This window comes from Alosa pseudoharengus, unplaced genomic scaffold (assembly GCF_046254945.1).
Source record: "Alosa pseudoharengus isolate Yale_2024_CS ecotype anadromous, Long Island Sound unplaced genomic scaffold, YU_APseudo_1.1 YU_APseudo_1.1_scf_20, whole genome shotgun sequence".
NCBI classification, from domain to species: domain Eukaryota; kingdom Metazoa; phylum Chordata; class Actinopteri; order Clupeiformes; family Clupeidae; genus Alosa; species Alosa pseudoharengus.
This window is the reverse complement of record NW_027468664.1, coordinates 12,294,129-12,317,640: the sequence shown is the minus strand read 5'-3', so window position 1 is coordinate 12,317,640 and position 23,512 is coordinate 12,294,129. Positions and strand designations below refer to the sequence as shown.

The following is a 23,512-nucleotide window of genomic DNA, read 5'->3' as shown; positions in this document are numbered from 1 at the left end:
AAAAAGTTAACCACAAAAGTGTCTGGGCAAAATAAATCATTGATTAAATAAATTAGTAACTAAGTAGAGTGTCAAATACATTATTAATAAGTACATAAAGTAGGCTAGACTTAAAGATCTTTGTTGTGTGTGTGTGTGTGTTTGTGTTTGTGTGTGTGTGTGGTGGAGGGGGGGGGGGGGGTCCATTCAGGAAAATAGCAATAATAAACAATAATGATATCTGCATTTGATATCTGCATTTGTCTATGCTTTATTTTAATTTGATTCACCTGTGTTCTTTCTCTACAGTGCAATATGCCAATTGCCTAGACCTAAACATAATTTATGGTGAATACGTTTTTTTTTAATAAATGTATTTCTTTAGACCTTGGTACTCTCGAAAGGATTAAACACAATAAATCCAATTTTCAAGCAATGTCAGGTTATGGCAAATTGAAGAAATGTCTTTGGTCAGACAAATACTGTTTTAACATAGATTCGTTTAGTGTTTAGTAGCATGACCAATTCTACTTTTATCCTAGGCCTACTGACGCGATTAATGAAGAGGTGCTATTTTCATCCAAGCATAGTAGAAGTGATGCGTTGTCATACGTTGGTCATTGAAAAGGAGCCATTGGACAGACCGCTCACTGCAGAAGAGACGACTGGCGCTGTAGGCGGTGAGTCATATTCAACCAGCATGCACTGCGCTCATATTCCTGAGAGCTGTTCGAAGAGAGGCGTGGTCACGTCACGCCGCATCAAGATTGACCTGGTTTAAATCCACACCCAAGCCAGCTTGCATTCATTGAAAAGTGCATAGCCGACGCTTACAGTATCTTCCCGTGAAAATTCTACCCGAACCGATTATGGCTAACTATATTCATGTACCAGAGGGTGCTCCCGCTGTACACAAATTAGATGTCACAGTAGACGAACACGATTTCAGAACTGGGGCGCTGAAACTCATAAAGGAGCTGAGACCCAACTGGAAACCATCAGAGGTCAAAATGAAGGTAATATTAATAACAATTTTCAATAGATTTAACCCTGACGTGCCGCCATTTCACTATCAATGAACTACGAGGGTCGAGGGACGATTTGCCTGCTATTTGGTTGTTATATAAGGCAGAAACCAGACTCCCGGGGTTGCGCCTTTTCTGCGAAGCGAAGCTGCGTCACCAGCGGCTGACAAAGTGGCAAGCGAGCTTACCGCCAAGGTTTCGTTTGCTCGCTTGGTTTCCAAGACCGTTGCTAGCTAATCAATGTTTCTAACCTCACAGCCACCTCGCGTTATTCGAGAAGTCATTGCGCTTGGATAGTCATGTTTAACGGATAGGCTTGTGTGTTAGCAGTTCAGTTTAATTTAGAGTTTTCCCCACTGTCAGGGAGATAACTAAATTCAACCCCAGTAATGCGTTTGTCGCAAGAATTTCTAGGGCCTTCCACGAAATGTCTTGTGAACTGGCTTGTCAGTGAGGTTTGCTTTGCTAAGTCCAATGTATGAACATTACAATGTGTCACATACAAGTTGCAGCTGCAGTTAGAATGGACTACTTTGTAACTTGTGGTAGCTCATACCACACATAGCCTAGCCTTTTTCTTATTCGAAGAATTAATTATTATGGATGAATTCAGATTTTCCATTGAGTTGTTATTTTCACATAGATGACCAGTTTTAATTTTTTAATAAATCCCACATGTTTGCGTGCAGTAAGTTTCCACATGAAGTTTTAAAATGGGTTCCAACTAGGGAACAGCACATAATTGTTTCAGGAAATATAGCCTACCTTTAATTAACATCATAACAAGGGGTGTATGGCAGATGCCACAGAGAGTGTAGTTACATAACAATGCAGTTGTTAAAATTATTCCGTGGGCTACACTGCACCCCACTTTGTTATGGTCCCTGAAAACGACTTTGTTACGTAAGAGATGGCTCCATGAATGTTTCATAGCAGCAGAAAGCAGGACCAGTTACTCATGTTTTCCGCAAGACAGTTTCACTCTCTTTTCATTTACCCAATGTACCCAAGTAATTCATGTGCACTGAGTCCTTAGAACTCTTTTTTTTTTTGTACACAAAATATGTTTACCTAGTCCCCTGAAATGTCATGCCATGCTAAGGCGTGATATTTGAATGGAGATTAGTAGAAATTTGCATATACTTCAGCTTTCAGTAAGTTTTTCTGTTTGTTTATTTATGGCCTAACCTTAAGCGCAGGTCCACAGTCACAATAGTTTTTCCCAAGGGAATACACACATATCTCCCTTATTCACATACGGGCAGGTTTGTATACCTATCAACAGAGGTGCAGCAGTGTTTCCCATACATTGTAGTCTGTAGTGGCCCACCACAGTATCATCATTGACCACCACACAATGATTTTCTATGTTGTACTAATTTATATGGGATGAAATCCTTTCATTTCATCTCTCACTCTCTCTTATTAGGTTATGTGCAAGCATATAAGAAGCAGTATCCCTACGCTAACGTTAGAATACTGTTGGGTTGTCGAGGTTAGCACACTATAACGTTACAGCTACTTGTCAATATCGACTTCTCGTGCAAGGCAAGTATATAGGCTATTCATTTTATTGACTCCGACAGAATGTTTGATCAACACTCCCGCACCTCCGTCACCTAGCACCACAAATACAATTCAATTATGTGGGAAACACTGTGCAGGTCTCACTGATCCTACCAAAATCCAAGATGTGAGTTGTGACCCAATTCCTGAAAAGTTTTCAATACACTTAGGATAGGCTACGTATAGATCAATAAAGATGCTATGAAATGCAGTGAGAATGGTCATTCTAAAGTGTATGATAAAAGGTTATAATACTATAATCCTTGTGTATAACACATTTGTACACGTCTGTTTCAGTGTTATTGCAAGATGCACAGATGAGTGACCTTGTGTAAACACAGAAGGGGTGTGTTACACTTCAAATAGAGTAGTTTGGACAGTGAGAGGCCAAAAGAGTGTTGGGATTATGTGCGCACTTGCGCACGCGAGTGTGTGTGCATGCATGCCTGCCTGCGTGCGTGCGTGCGTGTGTGCGTGCGCGTGCGTGTGTGTGTTGGATAATGAGTTAGAGGCCAAAAGATTGAGTTGGTGGGTGTGGTAGGGGGGTGGGATATGGAAAAACAAAGTGTGTGTGTTGTGCAGTTCATCAGTGATGTTCAAAAAATTGTGTACTCAGCACATGCCAGCTATCGCAGACAGACTTCCGCCGAAAAATAAAATTCCGGACATTCCCGTCTTTTCCACTGAATCCCTGATGGTGTACACAATTAGGGGCGGAATGTCAGGCCTCTCAGAAATGTGGGTGCTGTTTACAAGAGGAAAACAATGAATCATGGTCCATGGGAGGGGGAAATCACTGTCTGCCCCCTCTTTGTGTCTGGGTCTAATACCTCCTCATGTGATCCACGTGGCGGGAAAGGGAACGGGTCAGTGCAGACCCAAACACCAGCCAGACACTGTTTTTCCTGACCGTTGCGAATTAAAGGCACACTACGTAGTTATTGTTCTCTAGGGCCGAGGATAACACCAACGGGTCCCAGGATGTAGTTAATTTTGTTTGTATCAATAGCTATTAGCAATTGCAATTTGATTTCGGGGCAGTTGGTTAGCTATCCACTTAAGGATTAAAAAAGTAAAGCTTTGCTTATTTGTATCAAGGGTACGACTTATGCAGGACAGGGCTGGAGAGTGCATTGAAATCAGGTGATTTGGAACATGGGTCAGTTTAGTGCTGCAGCAACTGGTGTGAAGTTAGGTCATGATTTGGGAGGCAGCGGGGCTGGAGGGGGGTGTGCCTAACTTCTCCCCAGACGAGGTGGGGATATGGTGGGCTGTGAATGTCGGCGTCATGGTAATTGGATCAGCATCGGACTCAGGCGTTGGCAGAGAAGCAGAGGCGTGAGGCGGAGGCAGGCTTATAGTGTGAGCTCAGGGGTGCAGCCAAGCTGAGGACCAGCCAAAGGCCTGAGCTGCACAGTCCACACGTGTGAAAGTACCTGAGTCTCTCTCTCTCTCTCTTTCTCTCTCTCTCTCTCTCTCTCTTAATTCAAAGGTACTTTATTAGCATTAGAGTACAGTGTTGCCAAAGCAACCACAAAGTAAGGAAACAAAGGCATTTGAAGAAAAATAAAAGAAGGTAAAATACAGCAATGTGAGTGTGCTGTAATGTGAATACAGAAAGAACAGTAGTACATTCAATAGTAGTACAATTAATAGCCTGTCTCTCTCCAACATCTCTTTCCCTCTCTTTTCCTTTGTTTGTCTTTTCTTCCATCTCTCATCTTATCCCTCTCTCTGCTCCCTCTCTCTTCCCACTTTCTGTTTCTCTTCCTTCTTTTTCTCTCTTTCCTCTTTCTTTCTTTCCCCTCTTGTCTCACTCAACTCTTGCACTCCCTGATTTCTCTCCATCCTCTCTCTCTCTTTCTCTCTCCAGTCTTTCACCGATGGAATAACCAACAAGCTGATTGGTTGCTACTTGGGCGGGGCGATGAAGGATGTAGTGCTGGTGCGCATCTATGGCAACAAGACCGAACTGTTTGTGGACCGCGAGAACGAGGTGAAGAGCTTCCGGGTACTGCAGGCGAACCGGTGTGCTCCCCAGCTCTACTGCACCTTCAACAACGGCCTCTGCTACGAGTTCTTAGAAGGAACCGCACTAGAACCCGAACACATACGCAGTCCAGGGTTATTCCGGTAAGTTATGGTTATACTTAGGGATACTTAGCAGACCCTTGTATCCAAAGCAACTTGCATCATAATAAAAATAAACAATGACCGTAAACAATACACCAACATTGTAAGAGCATGCACTCAGGCATGCTACAAGTGACAAACACCTATTCAAGTGCACAGAAACACTGATTTGAATATGGAAATAGCACAATCTAGACCTGGAGGCTTGTCAGAACATTAAACTCATTTAGTGCATCATTATCTTCTTTTAAACCATACAACACCCTGTCATGCAAGCTATGAGATCTTTTTTTTAGGGGGATACTTTTTTTTTCCATATGGTTAAAATATGCACAGAACATATGCCAAGAGTTATATGAATGCCTTAAGCAAACGCACAAAAAATGAGTACACGGACAGCCCACGGTCATAGAGGAGGTTATGTTATGGTAAGGTAAATGCTTGAATCCTGTTCAATGGTATTTAGGCAGTTAAAGAATAGCCCCAACATACATGTGAATGGCAGGAGCTGAAGTTAACTGTGTTATTTAGTTGGCTTTAAAATATGCACACTGGAGGTGGGCCCATGCTATCGAAGGTATGCAGTTGTATTTCAAAATTGAACCTGCATGAGATAAAAAAGACCTTTCACCAAACATGGATTACACGCAGCCTAGCTCTCAAAAGTCTCATGACTAAAAGGGGAAGGATATTTACTAGACAAAACTTCCAGAAGTTTCTCAGGGATGTGATTGTGACTAACCAACTAGACCACAGGAGAATGATCAGAAAACCCTGGAGGAATATTTCTTTTCAGAACAGTGTATCATTTTGTCAATTGTGTCAGTTTTCTCAGCGATGTTTATCAATGTTGCACACACACACACACACACACACTATATTTCTGATGATTTATTGGCGTGAAGTTTTGTGCACAATGACAAACAGAAGTGAAACATTCTCGAAAACCGAGAACCGAGTGGACTGCCATTACATCAGTGACATGACTGCAGGCTTTAACGTAGCTGTGTCTGTGTTTACGATTATAAATGTCAAACAAATTTCGCCTACGTAGAACTCGATTGCACAGTTTGCGTAGCCTACCGCTACCGCCATAGTTTAATATACCAAAAATCCAAAAAAGTACTTCCACATCGAACTCCTCAAGTTATTAGGGCCTATCACTCGTCTCTCTACATGTCGCACAGGTTGATCGCGTTGTCCTCCATTTTTTGGCAAAACACGAGCAGCACAGCAGCTGATTGAAACAACTGTTCCCGGTGCGTAAACTTGGTGGGAATTTTCTTTTTAGCTTTTGCAATGCTTACTGCACTTCGGAATTCTTTTATATTCTTATATTCTTGTTTGTGAATTTTGTTACATCTATCTTTTTTATTTGTTTATTTCGTTTAAAATTAATAGTGTAAATATTTGGTTAAAATCGATTCCCTATTTTAGTTTTCGAAACTTGTGTTGTTTGGTCCAATCGATTGTGCAATCGATTTTCGAACGTAAAGTGACAGCCCCAGTACCAACTAATACAAGTCACATAGATCTCTAGTTATTCAAAACATAGATACTATCAAATACAGACCACCCCCTCCCTCACACTCTCTCTTTCACAAACACCCAAACACATACACACACACTCACCTACACACATACACACACAAACACACAAGTAGACTGTATTTTCTCTTCATTGACACCACCAGACACACCACACCATTGTCTCCTCAGATTACAGTTTCAACTAACCAGTTGCTTCCCATCCACACACACACACACACACACACACACACACACACACACACACACATTCTTGCCATGCCATTTCCTTTGTGTATAGCTGCCAGTGCACAGGGTGTCATTCATAACCCCCTGCCTCTCACTGCTATCTCATGTCCAGTTCTGAGCCCGTTTTACACAATGCTTCTATATTTACATTTACTTAGCGAAACCCTGTTCATTAGTCAATTGAGCTAATTTGAGAGGATTATCTTGGCTTTTTATCTCCCTAGGCCTAAGACACTAGAACATTCTCTTGAGTATTCAACAGGCTTTGGGCTTGTGGCAGGGAAACTTGCTGGCGAACAGTGTGAGAAGCTGGTAGAATGTATGTTATGCTGGTAATAACAAATCAAGTAATATGTGATTGGCTGAGAGCCTGAATGAAGGAATAAATGAAGGAAGGAACAAGAATGATGTTTCCTGGATTAGGCATGCCTTGATATTATTATTTTTGAGTGATGACGTGTAATCATAGACTCTATATATAGTATAGTTATATACAGTCTATGAGTGTAATGATTAGCCATAATGCTTAATGATAGCGGCAACAAGTTGTCACGCATCACTTCCAAACTTCCTCTCCCCAACCACTGCCAGAATGTAATTTCAAGTGCCTCTCAGTGGAAAAAAATGTACCAAATACCGGTATATTTTTAGATTGATTTATGAGTGGTTAAATTGATAAATGTTTGTAATGCTCTAGAGCAGGGGTCTCCAACCTTTTTGGGAATGAGGGCTACCTGAAGACCCGAAATCATATGGAGGGCTACTCATTTAAAACAAACATACCCTCACCCCTTTTTTGCGAGGGTAGTCTTCCTAAATAATAGGCCTATGTGATTTTTACTTTTAAATTATCAATATTGTGCAGGCCTATACGTCTTTATATATTAAGCAACTGTATTTTCACATTTAATATCAATAACCTATGCAACACTACCAACATTTTTGTTCAGTTTGTTCATTTCAAAGTTTGCATGGGGAATCTAATCTATTTTTTTTTTTTTTTACAAAAAAAACTATCTTTTTGTGCAATTAATAATTTGGGTTACAATTTGTACCCAATTTATACCCACCCACTATTATGAATTCAGGGGTTGTTTAAGTTCTGATTTCAGTGGACAATTCGGTTTTAACATTTCAATAGTAATCGCCCACACCACCCTAACATATGAAAACTCCTTTTTAAAGTTATTGCACACCTGAAATGATCCATGATCTGACAAAAAAGGGTAATGCACAGTCCTGCTCAGTCATGCATGCTATAACATTTTCAGCGCTATTATACGGCAGTTGCCTACGGAGGAGAAAAGGCCTGTGAGCTAAAGCAATTGTTTTTCAGTCCTTGAACAATCATGCAAGAACCGTATTTGACGAACATTGAATGGCCACAGAACTTTTGCAAAGATATGCTTCCATTGGCTACACCAGACAAGCAAGTTTTTCTACTTTACCGTCTATGCGTGCGAGCAGCGTGTATGCGCTCCGCTTCCGTTGTTGTTTAAAGATTGAATGGGAAACGGATTTGGAGCCAAAGGCTAAAATTTAACGCAGCTACAATTTGTAAGGTATCACCAATATAAATGTAATGTTACAGCTGTATGGCTACATACATTCTTAAAATGGTTCTGGTCTAGACTTAAATATCTATTGAAAACTTCACAATGGAGCGTGTTTTTAGAGCGTGATCTGCAGGCGACCTGTTGGCTATTTTTAGAAAGTGCGCTGGGGGCGCCTCATAGCCGTCCCGCGGGCTACCTGGTGCCCGCGGGCACCGTGTTGGAGACCACTGCTCTAGAGTGTCAAATGTGTCTTATGTCTCTGTGTCCTTTTCAGGCTAATAGCACGGCAGCTAGCGAAGTACCACGCCATCCATGCACACAATGGCTGGGTGCCGCAGTCTGACCTCTGGTTTAGGATGGGCAAATACTTCTCCTTGGTGCCCACCCACTTCCAGGACCCAGCCCAGAACCTTAGGTATGTACCGGGAGGGAGACGGGCCGAGGGCACTTTTTAAAATATTTTTTCTCTTTTACATGTCTTGCTTGCCTGCTTTTTTGCCCTTCTCATCTTTTTGCCAATATTCTTTCTTTTGGACATTTGTTCAATTGAGTCTTTTTTTTTCTTTATAACTCTTCATTTCTAAGTTTTTGTCTCTTACTTTTTGTTTATTTCCAGTCTTCTCTTTATTTGTTTTCCTTCTTTCTTACGTGGTGTGCCCCTGCATTATGTATACAAACATTGACACCTTCCTAACCACCTTCCTAACATCAAATGGGTATTTTGATTTCTTTCAATCTGGTTTTCGGGCAAATCACAGCACTAAAACAGCTGTTATTAAAGTTTTAAATGACATATGCCTCAAAACAGATGCAGGCAAAACATCAGTCCTAGTGCTACTGGACCTTAGTACAGCATTTGACACATTGATCACAACATATTATTACACAGATTAGAACACTGGGTTGGATTTACAGGTATAGTTATCTACAAGAAAGGAGCTTCTTTGTTGCCATCGGCAACTGTACCTTCACACAAATGTCCTTGACCTGTGGTGTTCCTCAGGGGTCAATCCTGGGGCCACTATTATTCAAACTCTATATGCTCCCACTTGGACAAATCATCAAAAATAATTTGATTTCATATCATAGCTATGCAGATGACACCTACATTTATTTAGCTCTGTCACCAAATGACTATGGTCCCCTTGATTTTCTTTGTCAGTGTATTGACCAAGTCAGCAACTGGATGTCTCAAAATATTCCTCAGTTGAACAAAGAAAATACTGAAATAATTATATTTGGTAAAAAGGAAGAAACACTTAGGGTTACCTTTCTCCTTGACACAAAAGGGTTCAAATCAAATGATACTGTTAAAAATATTGGTGTATTAAATGACAGTGATCTAAATTTTAACATCCACATGAAAGCAATAAAATGCATCCTGTTGTTCAAAACCTTTCTTTTATTAAACTGTGTACACCAACTATGTTCTCAATGCTCGAGTTCATGTGTAGAGACACTGATGATACTTCGATCAAAGTTTCATGTTGTGTCAAGCCTTCTTAGTGTTTGAAAAATAGCGATTTTGACGCTATCATGTATCAAAATAGTAGTGCCCCTAGGATTCCCATTCAAAAGGCCATTTCACCCGAAAACGACAACGTGTACAAGCTTAAAAGTGGTGCTTCAGACGTACTTATGCTTTTAAACGAAAGTTTGACTCGGGTACATTCACAAAAACACCATAGGATGCATTTTGGCAACAGTTACACTTTAAAGGCTGAAGCATGCTAAGGGAGTACCTGAAAAGGGTCATGCTACCTGCCACAACAAGGTTACATACCAGACTATCAGCAAAATGAGTTTGGAGCATTTATTTTGAGTAAAATAACTACATTGTATTGATTAAATGACTCTGCTCCACAAGCAGATTATAGTGAAAGAACTACTTGCAGAGTAATTTAAAAGATGTAAATCAGAAGTGTAAACCCAATGACTGCAACTGTAACTGCAAACCTTTTTTTTGCAGCATTATTCAATAATATCAGACCTCTGAGCATTAGAATGGCCTATTCAATTCAATGGAATTTTCTGCAGCATTCTGAGAAGCTGTGTGATAAATCAAATGAATGACTCTGGCCTGGAACAAGATTGTGTAAGAGTCGTGCACACTCAGCACATAGGCAGTTTCCTTGTGCGTATGATTTTGGCCCGAGCAGCGCCGTTGTCCTCAAACACCCTGCTCTGGCCCTCAAAATATGTTTAAACTGAGTCTCACAGAAGGGCTGCCAGATGAAACTACCAGTTGCTGAAAAAACATACCAGGATGGCGGTTGTGGGCCACCACAGCCACCACACTAACACATTCCAATGCAGGGTCATCCCAAGGTCACTCTCCAGAATGTGCCACACGGGTCCATATACCAGTGTCCAGTACACGGATCTGGCCAAACATAGGTCCTGTAGGAGCAGCACTGACCACAACATAGTGAAACAGAGGAAATGCGTGAGGGATAATGGACGACACGGTGGTCTGTTCACAGAAGTTAATGCACGGTCGAGGTTGTAAAACGGCCCCGACGCGAAGCGGAGGGCCGTTTAAACCTCGTAAGTGCATTAACTTCTGTGAACAGACCACCGTGGAGTCCATTATCCCGCTTATTCCACTGTTGCCACTTGCGTTGTGTTCATTTCCTGTTACAATTTAAACGTTTTAATCGCTAAAACTGTCTTGTTTGTAGAACTAATTTCTTCCGACACATATCAACTAATTTCTCAACTCACAGGACAAACTGCCGTTACTAGTTGTAAATGGATGGTTGCTACGGCCAAAGGCCAGTCGTTAGTTCTATCTCTCCCGTTGTCAAGCGGGCGTATCCCAAGATTCTGATGAACTTTAGCTTTGAAACATCAATTTTACTTAGCCTGCTGTCATCCATCTAGCTAAAAGCCACCTCCGTCATATGCTACAATGTTGCAATGTTCTGAACGTCTGCATTTTACAGCTCGGATGCAACGTGACAGTTCATTTTAAACTTCACAACGAGTTCGGCGAATTAATATACAAGTGTGATACGGCCAAAAAAATGGATCTACTTCATAGGTGTGCAGATAACATACGGTTAATGGTCGTTCTAAATTACGTAGGACAATGGGAAATTCAACCAAGCAGTGGAATAAATGCTTGTAACGCCCGTGCTTGAGCTTGTTTAAATGGTCAGAATGAGGTGGAGGCGAAGGCTGAATGATGCCATGCCTTTCCACTGATGGCTGGACGGTTGGAAGGGCTTTGTGTAGAATGTGAGTTATCGCCTGTGGCTATTGCTGTAGTTATGTAATTATGAAAATGAATAAGAAGCACATGATAATCATCGAAATGGGCCTTGATGCTCAAAGTCCAGGTGGGAAGTCATGATTTCACGTGATGCGTGTGTGTGTGTGTGTGTGTGTGTGTGAGAGAGAGAGAGAGAGAGAGAATTTGGAGTTGCTTAATGTCTCCAACATTATTTGGATCTTACCAAGGAACTTGCTTTGGATCTCATTTTTAAAATCTTAATCGCTAATCCTGACTTGTTAATAATATGTGCACCTGTGTGTGTGTGTCTGTGTCTGTGTGTATGTGTGTGTGTTTGTGCACGTGTGCTCCAGGTTGAGCCGTGAGGTACCGAGTGCACGCTGCCTGCAGGAGGAGATGCTGTGGCTGAAGCAGAGTCTCTCTGGGCTGGGCTCTCCTGTGGTCCTCTGCCACAACGACCTGCTCTGTAAGAACATCATCTACAGCCAGACAGGAGGTGAGTACCCCACCCCTTCCCCCTTCCGTCGTGCCCAGTGTCCCACCCCACCTCACTCCAATACCCCCTCAACACTTCCAAACTCCCTCGACCCCACCCCAAAAACCCCTCCACTGCTCTCCCCGTGCCTGTGTACCTGGCCTCTCAGGTAGGCTTGGCTTCTTATGAGTTTTCCAGCCAATCACAGCTTGAGTTTGAACAGCCTCCTCCCTGTCCAGCCAATCACAGGGCCTCCTTAAGAGGGAGGATTTCCAAGTGTATTTGGGGAAGGCTGCACTGTGTGGGGAATGTTGAAAACAGTCACTGCTACATGTAATAGAATGCAGAAGGGGTTTGTGTGTATGCTTGCACACAAGTGTGTGTGTGTGTGTGTGTGTTTGTTTTCATGGTGATGCTTTCATATATATTTTTTATTTTTACTTTTTACACTTGATGTTTTTTGTTGGGAATGCTTTCATTAGTACTCATTAACACAAGCCGCCGGATGATGTTTGTATGTGAGGTTGGAAAAAAGATGCAGAGGGTCTGCACCAGAGACCCCAGTCTAGGAGGGGGACCAGGGTACTTTTGAAGGGAGGGGGGGGGCAATAAGTGTGGGAATGGGGTTGGTGGGGGGGGGGGGTTCAATCTCACAGATCCTTGATTCTCTTTCCTAGGGGGGTGTGTCAGCAGCCCAGGCCTGGGGGAGCACACACACGGGGACCCCGTTCATCGTTTTGCGCCCCCCCCCCCCCCCCCCCCCCCCCCGCCACTCAAAATCCACAGTAGAAGTACACAATGTAGAACACTATGACACCGCAGCATATAGAACATCACAACTAAGACAAACACAGTCCTGGCCTCAGGAGAACTCTCACTGTATGAGAACGGCAACCTAGAAATCACAAGAGCCAGAGACCCAGAGAGAGAGAGAGAGAAAAAGAGAGTGTGAGTGAGAGAGAGAGAAAGGGAGGGAGAGAGAGAGAGAGCTACTTCCTCTGCAAAATGTTTGAGCCCACAAAGCTTCTTCAGTCAGAGAGAAAAAGAGGGAGGTGCTTCAGTCTGTTTTTTTCTTCTTCTTTTTTATCTGGAAGAATAAAAAAAATAAAAAAAACATCTAAAAGCTTTCCTCCCCCTGGCTAAAGAATGTTAACATGTTAGGCAGCAGCAGCAGCCTTGCTGATTCTGGGCCTTGAGCACTTCCTGAGACTCAGTTCTCTTCCCCATCACTATCAGCTCGAATTACAGGCCCCTACACACAGTCAAAACAAACCAAAAGCAATGTGCGCCGTGAAGCATCATGTCAACAAAGTTTCAGAGAGAGAGAGAGAGAGAGAGTGAGAACAAAAGTTAAGATCCTCTCACCACTGGCAATGCACAGGAAACCACCAAGAGTTCTATTTGCATAGTGGCCGCCGTGACGCCCTCTGATTGGGTGCTACACTGACCAATGGGGAAGCCTGGTTTCAGTAGGTGTGCGAACAGGAGGTGGAGAAGGGAGGGGAGAGAAAGACGAAAAAAAACCGGAGAATTGTTTGGTGGCCGTGAACGTGGAGGAGGATGGAGAGGGGGGGGGGGGTGGACAGGGCTGGGCTTGGGTTGACGGGGAGTGGGGGTGGGAGGGGGGTCTGTACAGTGAAGGCTGTGTGTGTTCTGTGACAGATGTAAGTGTGTTGCCCCCAAAACGGTCTCCTCCGTCTGCTGCACAGGGGCATAGCCACTGGCTGGAGGTGTTCAGTGGCGTTCCGCTAGGACCACTCTACGCCCGGTAACAACCTCACGTGTCTCTCTCTGCTGACCCAAACACACTCATACACACTCATACACACATGTTTACTGTAAGCCATAAAACTCTTCACTTATTCACCAACACACTAAAGACTGCACTGGGAAAGTACGATATATAAGTTAAATCACAAGTGTTGATTAGCTTCTGGGTAATAATGATCAGGACATCAGTATGAAATCTGGCTATAAGTGAACATTTAATGCAGGTGACAAGAGTAAGGCTTTGTATTGTGACATCATCTCTGGCAACATCTCAGGAATGAACTCGTGATCTGCTTTGCACTGTGAGCTTCTCACCTGTAGAGGGCACTGTTGCCCACAAGTCTTTTTTTTTTCTCTCTCTCATTCTGCATGGCATTTTTGTTTATTAATAGAATTGCTCATCACTCAGCTTTTGCTATGTTGCCTTTTCCTGTCTTGTGTCTGATGTGTCTCTCATGTCAACAGTAGAAGGACTACCTCATTTCAACTCTCTAGCTGTTTAGTGATGATTTCATTTTTTTTTCTTCTTCTTCCCTCATCTGCTGTGACCACCGTTATTGACTTGACGTGTGTGTGTGTGTGTCTGTGTGTGTGTGTGTGTGTGTGTGTGTGTGTGTGTGTGTGTGTGTGTGTGTGTGTGTGTGTGTGTGTGTGTGTGTAAGAGAGAGAGAGAGAGAGAGAGAGAGAGAGAGAGAGAGAGAGTGAAAGAGACTCTGTGGTGTGCTATCTGTGGCCATAGAGTGGTCTTTTAGAAAAGTTGGCCAACTTACAATATCTCCCTCAACCTTTAAGTCAGTCTTTCTCTACTTTTCCCATGACCAACTCATGACAAAAGTTATTCATCCCCTTGTGGCTTAGATACAGCAAACATGCCCTTTCCAACAATCTCTGTGTATTATTGCACAGTTCTTTAACATTTTCCAGAAAGACCCCTTCTGGCCTAACTTCGCATGACTGCAGTTGTGCCAACAAGTTTGTGCTTGTCTGTCTTTCTATCTGTCTGTGTGTGTTTGCAAAGCTGTGTGTCTGAAATGCCTCTCTAACTGCATCTGCCTCCTGTATTCAGCATGTATGCACTCTGTGTGTGTGTGTGTTCGTGTGTGTGTGTGTGTGTGTGTGTGTGTGTGTGTGTGTGTGTGTGTGTGTGTGTGTGTGATTGTGTGTGTGCGTGTGCATGGGTGTGAATTTTGCATATCAAATGCCACTCTTAACGACACCTGCCTCCTCTTTCCAGCATGCAAACCCTTACTCCGTCCTCACCAGACAAAAAGGCCTCTCTCACTCACCAACATGGAGGTCACCTTGCCTCCACTCCCTGAGTTTAGCTGACATGATTGCTAGAGCTCTCCCATGTACCACATGCCAGGGCAGAGCCAATGTGTGTCTGAGACTCCAGTGCCTCTCTTTCTAAACACTCTGCCTCTTTTCACAGGAAATGTCAAGTTCATTGACTACGAGTATGCAGGCTACAACTACCAGGCCTACGACATCGGAAATCACTTCAACGAATTTGCAGGTAGTGCGCCTTGTAAAGATATTAGTGATAGCTAATAGATTAATATATTAACCATGACACAACAAATATAAGTGCATACATGTATGATGATAACTGGATATCTGTAATAGAAATATAATGCATATTATATACACATATATACTGTTTAAATTATAGCTGAAAGTAGGGCCCTTCCCCAGTGTGAATGTTACTGGTCTCTCCTTGCTACTGCCATCTGCTGACACTGTGGTGGTACTGCATTCATATTGCTAATCTTTGAAATCCTGTTGATGAATAACTTGTTATATAGAAATACAAGAGGTAAAAGAAAACTACTACTAAAATAATGTAATATTGATGTCTATTGTAGTTGTATTTGTGACTACACAATCAAGACCAGTCTTAAAAATAAAACAAACAAACAAAAAAAAAGCATTTGTGGTATGGCTAAATGGGTGGGTTTCCTGTGTGATTGACAGGTCTGAGTGATGTGGACTACAGCCTGTACCCTGGGCGATGTCTGCAGCTGCAGTGGCTCCGGGCCTACCTGGAGGCTTACAAGGAGCACAAGGGGCAGGGTGGCCTGGTGACCGATACCGAGGTGGAGGTGCTCTATGTGCAGGTCAACCGCTTCGCTCTGGTGAGTACACACAATATGACACTCTCCATGACCCCAACCTTTGACCCCACCCAGCCACCACACACTCACACACACACGTACACTCTCTCTCCAGTGTATGCATACAGCCCACAGATGAAAGGCTTTTCACTCTGCTCGACACCAGTTATAAGTTAATGTACCGTCAGAATACAATGAATAATTTATTGGTGATGCCTTTATGAATTATTGTTAGAGTTAACATGCTAAATGCAACAAAGTATGTGAAAAAACAGCTTTTTTAAAAGACTCAGTGGCCTGGATAAATTCCTTAGTAACTAAATTATGACCTCTATCTAACTTATTAACACAGTTAATATTTTACATCAACCGCTCAATAGTATCATACCAACTATGACTTTACCGCTACAATGCACATACCACAATCATCGAATTCCATATTAGAGGGTAGGCCTACCATTTAATGTCACAGAACTGTCTCTCTCCAAGGGGAAAATCTGTTAGTGAAGGCCAGTGCTACCCTGTTTATAATGTCCACACAGCAATGTTGAAGCACCACCCCCCCCCCCCCACCCACCCCCCAACACACACAGCCCACAGTTCCAGTGAGGGATTAAGTGTTTGATCAGCCAAGGAAGGCCGTCATTTTAAATCACCCTGACCTTTCTAATTGCTTATCCATTTTTTTGGGATTAAACATTAGCTTTGAAGTCTGGTTACCACAGTGATGGCTTAACCGAGGGAAACAGGTGGAGTACTAATGTTGGTGTATGAGGTCACACTTCAGCTAACTACTGCTAGTACCTTCTTTTTGCATAAAAAAACTGAATCTGTTTTTACTGACACTAGTTTACCAAAATAATGCAATTACCTTCATGACAAGAGGAAGTATTTCTACCGGATGATTAAGTCAGGGAGTGAGCAGTGGAAGACACACCACTGCAGTGTTGACCACAGCAGTTAGGACCAGAAAACATTACATTACATTTAGCAGACACTTCTTGACCAAAGTGACTTACATATGTCAGCTATATTACAAGGGATCACATTGTCCCCAGAGCAATTTGGGGTTAAGTGCCTTGCTCAAGGGCACAACGGTGGAAGCCGTGGATTGAACCGACAACTTTCAGGCTACTGCACGCTAGCCCAGCTCCTTAACCACTACACTACACACTTCAAAAGTCTAAATTTAGACTGTTGTCTTTTATTTTCTCTGTATAATCTGTTGGAACACAGTCAGCAGTGGTGGAGGAAGTACTGAAACTCAGTACTTAAGTAAAAGTACAAATAAGCAAAGAAATATTTACTTTAGCAAAAGTAAAAGTACCACAATGACAACCCTACTTAAGTAAAAGTAAAAAGTACCTGCTTTTAAATGTACTTTAAGTATTAAAAGTAAAAGTATTTGCATAATGATTTATTCTTTTAATATCTATATTCTAATAAAAAAAATATTATGGGCTGTGTGACATTTTAATTAAGCTAGTTTTAGGTTATACTAGGCTAGATAGTTTTAAGCTAATGTACAGTAACTGTGCTTACCATCTGTGGCCCAGTTTACATTCTGACTTACAATTCTGGAGAATGTAATTCTGGTTATCTACTAGGGTGATCTGCTAAGTTAATTTAATATCATTCAGCAAAACACGAGAGCCTTAAGTTTAACGGGGTAGACAAGGGAAACGTCCGATGGATCCTAATGCCAATTCTGCTGGTCCCGATTGAACAGAAAAGTTGTTGAGAAAGATGTCTTCATGATGAGGTTCAGTTTCACTTGCACAGACGCGCATAGACATAGAACGAGTGCGCACATTACTACCCCCCAATTTTAGCCTCTTTATTTGATTACACACAATTAGGAAATATTTCCTAATCTGGAAAATGTTTAGTTTTTTTCGGCCAGCGGTTCTATAATAGTCTACCATTCATTTGTGCCTCAAATGATCAGACATGTGACAGACGCATGACCATAGCCTGTAACTTCGCTGCTCCGCGGACTAGCAATCTCATCGGGGAGGAGGCCTTAACGCTGCAGATAATAGAGAGAAAGGCAAGCATTATGCTCGGGGCACAGAACACATTTGCATGTCCAGTGTAGCCATGGGTCTGGTGAATATACTGTAGCCTACCGAATGCAGATGGCTACAAGCTCACGCTTTGCCTGGTATAGACTAGAAGTCTATGTTTCAAAGCTGTAGAAGCGGGGCACGTAGTGCTTTAGAATCTCAACCCAGCCCCCTGGTAAAACAAACGTATTTGTCAGAGACAAAAAAACTGATCATAAAATGTAGCCTAACGTAAAAAGGAACGATGGTGTTGTAGAAATGTAGCGGAGTAAAAGTACAAATAATTGCTGCAAAATGTAACGAAGTAAAAGTCAAAAGTATGCACTATAGATTCTACTTAAGTAAAGTACAAATACGTGGAAAATGTACTTAAGTACAGTAACGAAGTATTTGTACTTTATTACATTCGTTACATTCCACCACTGACAGTCAGTTTTTGGTTGTTATCTACTGAAGATTTATTGAGCTAACAGGAAATTCTTCTAAAACACCATGTCGTTACAACTTGCACTATAACTTGTCAGAAAACGAAAAGCATGTCTCTGATTACTGAAGTCAGTGGAACTTATTACGCCTATCTTTACAAAGTCACCACAAAGGTCACTTCCTGCTTTACAGGAAACTCTTAATTAGGTGTATGTGTGTATGTGTTTGTTCACACTCACGTGTCGACTGTCTCTTTTATTCTTCCAAGAATTCCATCTATGCTCTTTCAAGTCTACGAAACGAGATTGCCCCTTCAAACGAGCAAAACATCATTAAAAGATGTAATTTTCCTCCCTCAAACTTTCATACGTTCAAAATTAAATAGACAATAGACAAACAGCCTTTCCGTTCAATCAACAGGACTGAGAGGGCAAGCAATTGTTTGGAAAAGATTTTTCAATTTTCCCCCTATTTTGTTAACATTCCATGAAGACAGTGCCAGCTAGATTGCCTCAGCCTCATCAACTACTGTGATGAGAGAATGCGTTTGAGAGAATAGTCAAACTAACCCCCTTCCTTCCGCCACTCCTCCTCCTCTCCTCCAGCTGAGTTATTCGACCTTGACTACAAAGGACATGGAGGACAAAATGACTTGGTGGTTAACTCCTTAGCCGAGATCCCCTCAGTATTGTTCTTCTTTGAAGAGCACCAAGGCCTCATCCTGTAATTGGAAGTGCAGTTAGTACGCAGGCACGCGTGAGTCCTTCAACAAGTGGAGTTATGACGAATTGAATAACAGCATTTTTTGTTTGCTCATAATTGGAAAAAAATGTGTCTTTACTTTGTGAAAGGTCAGTACTCACTCTGTGGTATTTTAAAGGTTTATTTAATTTTTCCGTGAGGTTGGTGGCTCAAGCTGAGTGCCCCCTGACGTGGCTGGTTGGATAGTGCACACAATTTCTTGAGAGCTCACGAATGCCTCGGCTGTTTTGGGAAAGGTAGTGGGGTTTTGTTGATATAAAACACGTGCTCTGACCTTTAAGGCCTGTTTGAGGAAGTTGAGTTCTCTGGCGCGCAGAATTTGCTTGTTCCACAACAGAGGAAAAGCCCGAGAGTGCGAGAGGAGAGAAGAAAAGAAGGAAAAAATAATATGAGAAACTGCCTGGTCATCGTTATTTAATACGAAATCCCCAAAAGGGAAACGAGACGTGGAGAGCGTGTTGCTCTCTTCTAATGATCCCGACCTGACATTTGCCATATCTGTGAGTGCAAAGGATTCTGGGGGTTTTGTGAAACATGTGCCACATTCTACATGTAGCAGGGCTTTCAAAAGGTTGTGACACCCAACCTACGCAAGTAGCAAACCTGGTAGGTCTGTCTGGAAAAACAAACAAAGCTCAGTACTCACGCTTTTTCCATCGATTTAGACTGACTTGCTGAATTTCCATAAAGGGTGATTGATTCTATCACTGAAATATTTTTTAACCAAATTCAATTATTTTATATGGCAAGTAAAGTGCTGCATGCCTTGTCGCTTAGTTCATTCACTACCATGCTGAATGTTCAACTGACTAAACAATTGATTCTAAGGATTAGGTAGGGATAATATGGTGTGTGCTCAATTTAATTTTGTCCTTGATCCTAAAAAGATCAAGAATGCAGTTTTGTTGATGTTAGGAGCCAGAGTCTAGGTCTTTGAGCTTGATTTTTTTTAATTGAATCTGGACTTTCCTGAGTTGGTAAAATAACTGTGTATTAAGTAAGTAGGAATTTTACCTTGACCTGATCTAGAGTGACTCCAGATAGATACTATAATGACTCTTTGTAGTATTCTAAAGAAGACTTGGTAACACTTTACTTGAAGGTATCTACACTGTCATAACCCTAACACTAACCCTACCCCTAACTTGTCATGACAAAAAACGAATGACGCTTTAAACAGAAGCGTTATGTCATAAACATTTATGACTTGTTTATAATGTTTATGACCTGTTCGTGACAGTGTCATGTCACTCTTATGTAGATACCTTTTAAGTAAAATGTAACCGAAGACTTTACTATTAGATATAAAAGTACTGCGCTTATATTCTCAGAAATGCCATGTTTTTCTGTATGCCTCCACTTCAGAATTGTAATCATTATCATTGTAGCAGTAGTACCAGAGAGAGAGATGGCCATACTTCTTGGAGAAGGGCCCTATGCTGCCCTGGCAGCACAACATGTCTTAAAATGTCACAACATGAGGGACATGGTATAGAAAAGAAAAAAAAGACCTGTCTGTGTTAACAGACACATACATGTTCCTGTGCACAAATATATACATATATATATGTACTCATGGACCCACACACGCACGCGGACACACACACACACACACACACACACACACACTCACTCATGTGCTATTGTTGATTCTGTCTTCACATGTTTACCTGCATTGCTGTATGTCTATTTTCTTTCTTTTGTGACTCTACTGTGTTATCTGTAACACTGGCTTTGGCAACACTGTATCTAAACAGTCGTGCTAATAAAGCTCCTTTGAATTGAATTGAGAGCGAGAGAGAGAGAGAGAGAGAGAGAGAAAGTGATTGCACTGAGTGAAGAGATGACTATGATGTGCTTTTGTAAGCTCTCCCAGCATGCATGGTAGCAGCATGACATCAATATGATGTTTAAGGAAATGTCTCCAGTGCTGTTTTTGATTTGCCATGGGCTGTATGGTGACTAGCATGCCATGGACAAGTATGGCGGAGCCCCAGTTCATTGTTTTCCCTCTTGTGTCTCCTCTCCTGTAGGCGTCACATTTCTTCTGGGGCCTCTGGGCCCTCATTCAAGCCCAGTACTCCACCATTGACTTTGACTTCCTGGGGTGAGTTCCTAACAAAGGCCTTTACCATCATTCACTGTATCTACGTAATCTTCGGTTTTATGTTGTGGTTCAGTAACGGTTTTCTGGTAATAGGGCTGATCTCTCTCTCTCTCTCTCTCTCTCTCTGTCTCTCTCTCTCTCGTCTGTCTCTTTCTCACCCTCTCATCCACCTCAGATATGCCATTCTTCGCTTCAGCCAGTACTTTAAGATGAAGCCCGAAGTGATGGCCCTGAACTTTCCTGAATAAACCCAGAAGGCCACCGTGGCCTCTCCCCAGAGTGCTGTGCCCTCTGAAGAACAGCTTCCCCTAGTGGACACCATGGCCAACTGCATCATTACCCTACTACTGGTCTCAACACACACCCATAACATCACCACAAAAAAGAGAAATGGAAACCCGTGAGGCGAGTGGAGGAAGTTAGTGTAAATGTTTACACCATTATAAAGCTCTTTTGTTCTCCCTCTCACAGACACACACTCCAGACATTTCTCAGATTATAAACACACTGTACAGAACCACTAAACTGAACTAACACAAACGCACACACACACACACGCACACACACACACACGCACACACACACACGCACACGCACACGCACACGCACACACGCACACACACACGCACACACGCACACACACGCACACACACACACGCACACGCACACGCACACGCACACACGCACACGCACACACACGCACACACGCACACACACACGCACACGCACACGCACACACACACGCACACACACGCACACACGCACACACACACACGCACATGCACACACACACACACACACACACACACACGCACACACACACACACACACACACACAGTTTAAAGGATTGACCAGCACACCTCCCGTTATAAAGGGAACAGAGAGGACCGGCCCCTACAGACCTCCCTCACACCTTTGCTTCCGGTTCTGTCACGCCCCAACGCCTGGCACCGGACCAACCTCGAATACGCTCTCACCGGACCACGATACTTAGCCAAGCCAACTGGACCAACTGGACTCCCTCCCCCTCCCCTCTATGAAACAGCTACACCTGTTTCTCACTTTGTTTGACCGGTCCACATAAGGCCTTTTCTAATCCTATGTACTTCTACACTGATGAGTTGATAAATAACAAGACTTGGGGTTTGGGCCAATGACCACTAGTTTTGTGAGTTTTGTGAACGAAATCCACCTTAGTATGTTTACACGCGTCTGTGAGAAGGGATTTGGCGTCCAGCAAGCGGCTATCTGTTAGCGGTGTGAGTGTTAGCGATGATAATGTGTGTTACTGTAAGTGGAAAGGGCAGATACAGCTGCAGTGGCTTACGCATCTGCGTTCACAGAAAGACATGGAGATTGTGAAACGCTATAGTTATCTGTTACTGCGGTGATGGGATATGTGTTATTTGTTTCGGTTGAGGTTGTGTGTTTTGTTTTGTCTTACTGTGCTGTATGTTTAAATGGAGTCAAGGTGTCATGCATTAATCAGGGACCAATGGCTTGCAGAAGATAATATTTCTGTTTTTATTTCTCTTTCTTTGAGAAAGGTATTTTTGTCATTTCATGTTGACGAATCACTGTGATCCTCAGAAACTAAACGGTTTTGGGTTTTATAGTTTTTTTGTCACCTTTTTCATCTTCCCCACCCACCTCCTTTCTTTTCACTTGCTTCCTTGTTTTCACTGTGCTGGGGTAAAGAGTTAAGGTGATGGTACCTGGGGAGACATTTTGAACAATGTTACTGGACAGTCACATGACCGGTTCCTAGTGTTCCGATTGGATGGCAGAGACAAGTTGCCCCACTGACAATTAAGGATCCTCAGATTGAAAAACAAATGTGACCCAGAAACCCTGCCAAAATGTTGCCCTGTGTATCCTTGCCATCTTGCACTGTACTTTTACAGAGAGAAAAGCTCCCTCTTAGAAGTTAGTTAGACTTAGTCTGAGCCCTCATGGCCGTCTGAGTCTGGCTCAGTTCTGGTTCTGATCTGGGCTAGATTTGTTCCAGTGGTTACTGCCATGAGGACCAGGAAACCTACACCAAAGTGCTGAACTGATTTTGCTTGTACATACTGCACATTGTATTTTTCCACCTAGAATTAACAATGTATATTGACTTTTTAAAGTGACAAAGTGGAAGAGGCAGTTTTTTTATACCTATTTAAATGAAACTGTGTTTTGAGAGGACTTTTGCAGGTGTGTAGGCGTGTGTCTGTACTGGATGTTGTGTACAGTTTGGTTGCCTTATTGAAAAGACCATTGTTAATTTTAATGCCCAACAACATTTGCAGTTCGGTAGATGACGGTCGTTATGGTGACTGGAGGAAGGGTGGCACATCTCACTGTGAGGTCTTGTGGTGAGTGATATTATGAACACGTCAGAGTGTGTTTTTTGACCCTCACCTCGACCCTTACTGGACACAATAACATCACAGTGTCAAAAGCACAAGTGCCACCCCATGACTCCTGTACGACGTCATATGTGACATGATGCCATGACGACCAGGTAGTTATTTTTAGA

General features: G+C 42.5%; 1 protein-coding gene across 1 annotated transcript; it reads left to right on the top strand.

Annotated features, from left to right (window-relative positions):
- Positions 1-744: 744 nt before the first annotated feature.
- On the top strand, positions 745-21,651 carry etnk1 (ethanolamine kinase 1). The gene is made up of 8 exons (XM_076296591.1): positions 745-995; positions 4,444-4,703; positions 8,310-8,450; positions 11,624-11,766; positions 14,948-15,031; positions 15,490-15,650; positions 20,917-20,990; positions 21,166-21,651. Exons 1-8 carry the CDS (start codon positions 849-851, stop codon positions 21,236-21,238), a joined length of 1,083 nt encoding a protein of 360 aa, XP_076152706.1. The 5' UTR covers positions 745-848; the 3' UTR covers positions 21,239-21,651.
- The last annotated feature ends 1,861 nt before the right edge of the window (positions 21,652-23,512 follow it).

Excerpts from the sequence above, each read along its gene's own strand:
- etnk1 (XM_076296591.1), top strand. The coding sequence starts at position 849 with ATGGCTAACTATATTCATGTACCAGAGGGTGCTCCCGCTGTACACAAA. Across the intron at positions 4,704-8,309 it reads CGCAGTCCAGGGTTATTCCG|GCTAATAGCACGGCAGCTAG; the intron begins GTAAGTTATGGT and ends TGTCCTTTTCAG. Across the intron at positions 15,651-20,916 it reads AGGTCAACCGCTTCGCTCTG|GCGTCACATTTCTTCTGGGG; the intron begins GTGAGTACACAC and ends CCTCTCCTGTAG.